Source organism: Echinops telfairi, unplaced genomic scaffold, assembly GCF_000313985.2.
Source record: "Echinops telfairi isolate 266 unplaced genomic scaffold, ASM31398v2 ScPeMD7_37;HRSCAF=141, whole genome shotgun sequence".
NCBI lineage: Eukaryota > Metazoa > Chordata > Mammalia > Afrosoricida > Tenrecidae > Echinops > Echinops telfairi.
This window is the reverse complement of record NW_022103935.1, coordinates 1576170-1583198: the sequence shown is the minus strand read 5'-3', so window position 1 is coordinate 1583198 and position 7029 is coordinate 1576170. Positions and strand designations below refer to the sequence as shown.

General features: G+C 64.8%; 1 protein-coding gene across 1 annotated transcript; it reads left to right on the top strand.

Moving 5' to 3' along the window:
• The first annotated feature begins 1895 nt into the window (after nt 1-1895).
• CTSD (cathepsin D) lies at nt 1896-6649 on the top strand. Its single transcript, XM_013008461.2, has 8 exons — nt 1896-2082; nt 2939-3062; nt 3318-3436; nt 4252-4472; nt 5262-5384; nt 5571-5715; nt 5795-5893; nt 6047-6649. The coding sequence occupies exons 1-8, from the start codon at nt 1969-1971 to the stop codon at nt 6212-6214; spliced, it is 1113 nt and encodes a 370-aa protein (XP_012863915.2). The 5' UTR covers nt 1896-1968; the 3' UTR covers nt 6215-6649.
• Nucleotides 6650-7029: the final 380 nt, after the last annotated feature.

The window sequence follows — 7029 nt, the reverse complement described above, 5'->3', positions numbered from 1 at the left end:
GCGGACCCCACAAGCTGGGCGCCCTCCTACCCGCCGCCCCGCGCCTGTGAGCCGGAGTGTCGCCCTCTCTGCCCAGCCTGGCCCTCGGGAGTTTTCCACGAGGTCCTTTGGGCCCTGTGAGCCCCGGGGGACCCAGAGAGGAGAGGGGGAGGGCCTCTCCAGCAGCTTCCACTCTGGCCTGGGGTTCTGCCCCTACGACCCCCTTGCTCCAGCAAGATCCTGTGCCTCCTGGGCCAGGCCCAGGGACCCTCCCCACCTGCACACTCTGCAGGGCAGCCACCCCCCCACACTGGGCCCTGCGACTTCCCTGCTCCGCCCTCCCCCTGATTGTGGGCAGGTGGGTGAGGTCACCCTGAGAGCCTGGGAGCCAGGGAGCTGGACTGGCCATCTAGGAGTCCAGGCCCTCAGCCCTGCCCCAGGCTGGCCTGCGTGGGCTCCCCATGGGCCCAAGCTCAACAAGCTGGCCCCCCACAACCTAGGTGGGGTGCTGCTACAGGCCTGAGCCTGCCCAGGCGGCCGGCTCTGCCCGTGGCCTCCCTGCAAGAGAGGGTGGGCATGGCTGAGGGGGCGTCCTTGGGGCAGGAGGACGTCACACCTAGGCTTCCTTGTTCCTGGAGGGCGTGTCCCACCCCCAGGCTAGTGCCGCAGGCTGTTCCCAGCCTACCACCTACCCTCTTGGGCAAGACCATCATCCTGGGCCACGCCCTTGGCAGGTCTGGAAATCTGGGTGACCTTGAACTCCTTGTGAATCCCATGAGGCAGGGCACACCCCGGAGCCTTCCGGGGGCCCATGGGGCAGGGATGGCCCCGGGCTTGGACTCGGGGAGCCCAGGTGTGCCTCCTCCCAGGATACCAGCCAGCTCCGGTCAGTTGTACCTCCTTCGGAAGGTGCACGGGGGGCAGGGGGGGGGGCGTGCTACCTGGAGGCGTTGGGAAGAAGGTGGCAACCTGTCTGGGGTGGGGGGGGGGGGCTTGGAGAGCTGTAGGAGTGGATCTCAGGGCCCTGGGAAGGAGGGTGTTGGGCTGCCAACTGCAAGGTCAGCAGTTCAAGACCGCCAGATGCTCCGTGGGCCAACAGAGGCTTTCCACTCCGGAAAGAGTCAGCATGAGTCCACAGCAGTGGGTTTGGTTTGGGGGGGTTGGTAGCATTGTGGGTCAGGCAAGGGACAGCTACCCAGCAAGTTACCAATTCAAACCCACCAGCCTTTTGCTAAGGGAGGACAGGCCAGGAAAGGCCTGCTGCTTCAGAAACCGTGTACTAGGTTGCCTGATGGCCATGGAAGGTTGAGGCGACATGCAGGGTGGCCCAGAGAGTTAGAGCCTGAACAGTGGAGCCTGGGATGGTGAGGGCCAGCCCCCTGGGTGGCCAGGAGGGGGTCTTGGAGGCTGACGGCGTAGCCTAGAGTTAGAGACCTCAGCAGCTGGGCCCCATGACACCCCGTGCAGGGCAAAGAACCCCCGGGCTGCTCACTGAGGAGGGGCTGGGGCTGGACCGGCTTCCGGGTGCCGGCGGTGGCTGGGAGTCTTTTGGCTCCTTCCAAAGGAAGGCTGAGGGTTTGAGGCCACACAGAGGTGCCTGGGAAGAGAGGGCCGGTGACCGGCTCCCAAACGCTGGGCCGTTGGAATGAGGGGGAGGCCGGTTCTGCCCAGGCCACATGATCCAGGACTGCACAGCAATGTGGGTGGCCTGGCTGGCTGCACCACTGGGAGGAAGCCAGGCTGGATGCAGGGTAGGAATGAGGGGGCCCACAGGGGATTCCCAGCCTCTGGCCTGGGCAGCTGGGTGGTGTGCTGTTGGGCAGCTCCAATGGAAAGCAGGCCTGTAAGTTGCTGTGCAAAGTTGGGGTGTGGCCAGGCAGAACCGGGGTGCTGTAGCATCCCCATGCAGACGCTGTGTGACCGCTCCGAGTCTCTTCCCACAGGATCCCGCTGCACAAGTTCAAGAGCGTCCGCCGCACTCTGTCTGAGATGGGTGGCCCGGTGGAGAACCTCCTCTCCAAGTACCCCATGTCCAAGTACTCCCAGGGGATGCCACCCGTGACTGGGGGCCCTGTGCCAGAGATGCTCAAGAACTACATGGATGTGAGTGCCGGGGGCTCACAAGCCCATGGTTTGGGGTCTTTGCCCCTTCAGCAGGCGTTGTGGGGCAGGGGCCCAATTCCCAGGCTGGGCCCTGCAGCTCCTTCCCCTCCCCAGCAGGGTGCCGACTCTGAGTGCCTAGGCTGTTGCCCAGCTATTGGTGGGCTCGAGGGGGTGGGTGGGGGTGGGGAGCACCAGGCTGATATGCTCAGAGAGGGAACTCAGACTGGCTTCCACTTGCCTGGTCCAGTTCTGTGGGGATGAGTCCTGGGCCAGAGCCCAGGACCTCTGGGTTGCCCCTAACCCTAGTCTCTGGCAGCCCCCGGCTGCCCTCCATTCCTGGTCCCCTGTGGTCTGCCAAGGGAAGGACAGGTGTTGTGCCCTCTACCCCACTTGGCTAGAGTGCAGAGGGCCACCCCAACCTTGGTTGGGGACATGGCATGTGACTGGGATGATGGGAGAGGAGGGGGCCAACAGACCCGCTCCTGTCCCGCCCCTCCCACTCTGCGCTTGCACACACGGCCAGTGAGGGATTTGCTGAGTTATGCCCAGGGCCACCCCGCCCCCGCCCTGTCTGGACACTGCCTTTGGCTCCTGACTCAGGAACTGCTGAGCAAGTCCCGCGATAGCGTTTTGCTCCAGGGCGCCACCCCCCCACCCCCCGTCGGGCCCAGCACAGAAGGGAAATGGAGGCCCAGCCAGAGCGGGCAAGGCTGTCCCGGAAGCCTCCTGGAAGAGGGTGGCCCCCACCCACCCCACCCTGAGAGTACACTATTCGGGGGACCTGGAAGGCCCTGTTCCTGGATCAGGACCTGCCCCTCCCCATCCCGCCTGGCCACTGAAGACTCCTCCCCTCCAGGCCCAGTACTACGGGGAGATCGGCATCGGGACACCCCCCCAGTGCTTCACGGTCGTCTTTGACACGGGGTCCTCTAACCTGTGGGTCCCCTCTTCCCACTGCAAACCGCTGGACTTCGCCTGCTGTAAGTGCCCCGGGCCCCTGGGCATTGACCTGGGCAGAGAGGAGCCCCTCAGGATGGGCTGTGCTGGGCCTGCCCCTTGTGCCCCACCCCTACTTCCTCGGACTCAGCTGTAGGTACCTGCCCAGGCCCCCGACCCCCAGCCACATGGGATATCCACCCTTTGGGCTGTCCATTTCATTCTCTCCATCAGGGTGGCTCCCGCTGGGGGACGGGCTGGGTGGGTACCAAGTGGACCCATCCTCTGCCCGCCCACAGGGTTCCACCACAGGTACCACAGCTCCAAGTCCAGCACGTACGTGAAGAATGGCACCACCTTCAACATCCACTACGGCTCGGGCAGCCTCTCGGGCTACCTCAGCCAGGACAGCGTGTCGGTGAGCCTGCAGGGCTACCCAGGCTGTCCAGGGCCGGGGCTTGGTCCCAGGGGATGCCCTCCTGGGACGGGGTGTTGTGGCTGGAGCAGAGGGCTCAGGAGGGAGGGGCTGGGCTGGGGACTGACCCCCCCACCCCAAAAGGGCTTGGGGTTCCCAAGGCATGGTTTACCCCAGCTAAGGAGCCAGGCTTGATGAGGGACAGAAAGAGGGCCCCTCTTGGGTGGACAGATCCAAGGGGAAACTGGAGAGGCCGCTTCCTGGAGGAGTCCGCACAGGCAGAGGTCCTGGATGCCTGGGATTTGGGAAGGTGCTGAGCTGACTCCTGCCCGAGGCTGCTGGTTAAGGGCAATGTGGAGGGCCCCTGGGTGAGAGGGTGTCCAGGCTGGGCGCACACGCCCACCACAGGCTCTGTGTGGCTCTGGTCCCCTTGGGCACAAGAGACCCTCCCAGAGGCATGCTTGGTGCGGTGGCCCCCTGCCTGTCGGTCCCCTGTCTGTCCCTTTCCTCTCTGCAGCCCAGGCCTACTCTGGTTTCTGCTGGGAGGGAGCCAGGTATTGTCCACACTGCCCCCCTCTTCCCTCCCCAGGGTGTGGGCGCCAAATGGCCCACCCACTCCACATCCTGCCCTGCCTCCTTGTCTACAGCCTCAGCCCTGAGTCTGATAGGGCAAGACTGGGTGGTAGGGGTGGGGGTGGGTGGTGGGTGGCCTGCAGGTGTGGCTGCCCGCCCGGGCACAGGGCAGAAGTGACACAGAGGCTCTGCTCCACGCCCCCCTCCCCCACATAGCTGGCCTGTGACCCCGTGTGGCCCCACAGGTGCCCTGCAACGTGGATGGTGGAGGAGGCATCCAGGTAGAGCGACAGACCTTTGGCGAGGCCACCAAGCAGCCAGGGATCACCTTCATCGCAGCCAGGTTCGACGGCATCCTGGGCATGGCGTACCCCCTCATCTCTGTCAACGATGTGGTGCCCGTCTTTGACAACCTCATGTCCCAGAAGCTTGTGGAAAAAAACATATTCTCCTTCTACCTGAACAGGTACGCCGGGCCTGCCGACCGGTGCTCTGCGCACAGCCCGCCTTTCACAGGGAGAATCGGGGGACAGGGAAGGGCCAGCCTGGCTGCAGGAGGGGCCCATGGTGCCCGCCCATTTCAGGCCACCCTCCCCAGCCCTGAGTGCCCCCAGCTGATCTGCAAAGGTCCCCCTTTCTGACAGGCGCAGGCCTGGGCCTCACAGAGGCTCCTGAGTGCCTCTGGCTACCTTCTTGGTCAGGCTGCCCTCTTAGACTGTTGGCTGCTCGCTGGGGGCTGGGCGAGGTCCAGGGGGACAGGGAGGTGTGAGTTTGGGTTGGGGCTGGTGGGAAGTGACCCCAGAAGACCCCATCCCTCACAGGAAGTGCAGTCAAGTTAGGGGAACCTGTGTGTGGCGAGCTGTGGAGCCGAAGTCCAGGAAGCGGCAGCCAGGCGTCCCCACTGGGGCAGGGAGGCATAGGCAGCAGTGTGGTGGAGGGTGGGGTGGTGCCGGGGTCAGCTCAGGTTTCAGCAGCAAAGGTGTCTGGGTCCCTGGCAGGAGGAGAGGTTTGGGAAGAGGCTCCTCCCACCCAGGGTCACCAGGCATTGCCTGAGAGGCTTAACACCTCCCACCCACACCACCCCCAGCCCTTCCTGCTGGTTCAGCCTCAGCAGGGACTGCACCAGAGGCTGTGGTAGGGAGGGGCTGGAAGCAGAGAGGAGGGGCTGAAGCCCCAGGGAGACAGAATGATAGATGTTGGAATCCCCCAACCCTGATCCGGGCCCCAAGACCTGAAGCTGGCTCCTCCCTTCCAGAGACCCAACGGCGCAGCCCGGGGGTGAGCTGATGCTGGGCGGGATGGACTCCAAGTACTTCCAGGGTTCCATGACCTACCTCAACGTCACCCGCAAGGCATACTGGCAGATCCACATGGACAAGTGAGTCGAACGGGCCGGACCAGCATGCCAGGCCAGAACCCCCTCCCCCAGCCATGGGCTCGTCCCCATGGCTGCCCACCCAGGTGCCAGGTTAGGCACCGCACACTTCGCTCGTTCTGGGGCCATGGGCTCTCCCCCTGGGGGACTGGGTGCCAGGGCCCCGGCGACGCCTCCTGTCCTTTGCAGGCTGGAGGTGGGCAGCGAATTGACCCTGTGTAAGGGCGGCTGTGAGGCCATCGTGGACACAGGCACCTCCCTGATGGTGGGCCCCGTGGAAGAGGTCGAGGAGCTGCAGAAGGCCCTGGGGGCCGTGCCGCTGATCCAAGGCGAGGTGAGCCCTGGGCCGGAGAGGATGTCCCCCCTGGGCCCTCAGGACCCCTGCCCATCATCACGGTGCCCCCTCCCCACAGTACATGATCCCCTGTGAGAAGATCTCCAGTCTGCCTGACATCGTCCTGTCTCTGGGGAACAAACCCTACACCCTCTCGCCCGAGGCCTACGTTCTCAAGGTGAGGCAATGGGCCCTGGCAGGTGTCCCGTGGCTGGACGGTAGGGGGGCGGGGCATTGGACCTACAGTTGTCCCAGGCGGGAAGACTGAGCAAGGTCATGGGTCTGTGGATGGAGGGTTGGGGCCTGGTGGGCTGACCACAGTGGCCCACAGGTGTCCCAGGCCGGGAAGACCATCTGCCTGAGCGGGTTCATGGGCATGGACATCCCCCCGCCGGGGGGCCCACTCTGGATCTTTGGCGACGTGTTTATCGGCAGCTACTACACTGTCTTCGACCGTGATAACAACGCTGTGGGCTTTGCTGAGGCCACCAAGGTCTAGTGCCCCCCCCCCAACCCCCCGGGGCCACCACTCTTCATCCTTTGGGCTCTACAACTGACCTTCACAGGCCCTGTTCGCTCGGTCTGTCCGTCCCTCTGTCCGATGGAGGGGCTGGAGCATGCACCTGCCTCACTAACGTGGAGGCACAGCCAGGGCTCAACACGGACCCCTGCCTACCCTACAGCCCCCTGCTACCCAGCTGGGCCCCCCAGCGGCCCCTTCCTCCTTCAAAGAAGCCCACCCTGCCTAAGGGTCCTTCCGCCCCAGCTCTGCTGCCCTCTGCACCCCAGGAAGGGTGAGGGAGGGGACCAAGCCTGCAAGGAGGTCTTGGGGGAAAGCGGACCTGACCCCTGGGGTGGGGCTGGGAGGCTGGAAGCTGGGCCGGCCGCCGTGGCTGGCCCCCGAACGGATGAGACAATACAACTGTCCAGCCTCTCTCTGTGTTGGTGTGTTTGTGCTTGGAGGGCAGATTTCTAAAGGGCTATAGGGCTGTGGGCTGACTGCTTACCGCATGGGAGGGGCCGCAGTTGCCCTGGCTGGCTGGGCCCCGCCGTCACAGGAGTGGCTCCAGACCAGGCAGGCCATGAGTGGTGTCAGTGTGTGGCTGTGGCCTGGGAGACAGTGGCAGCGGCCGGGTTCCAGCAGAGCCAGTAGGGATGGCCAGGCATGCCTTCTCAGGGTGAGCAAGCCCTCCAGTGTCCCCAGTAGGTCCTGCCCTCAGGAGGTCTAAGAAGAGCACCTTGCTCAACGGGCCTCCTGTCCCCCACTGCCACCCCCATTGAAGGCCCTTGCTGGTTCTGGACTAAGGGGTGCAG

Excerpts from the sequence above, each read along its gene's own strand:
- CTSD (XM_013008461.2), top strand. The coding sequence starts at position 1,969 with ATGGGTGGCCCGGTGGAGAACCTCCTCTCCAAGTACCCCATGTCCAAG. Across the intron at positions 5,716-5,794 it reads TGCCGCTGATCCAAGGCGAG|TACATGATCCCCTGTGAGAA; the intron begins GTGAGCCCTGGG and ends CCCTCCCCACAG. Across the intron at positions 5,894-6,046 it reads CCGAGGCCTACGTTCTCAAG|GTGTCCCAGGCCGGGAAGAC; the intron begins GTGAGGCAATGG and ends AGTGGCCCACAG.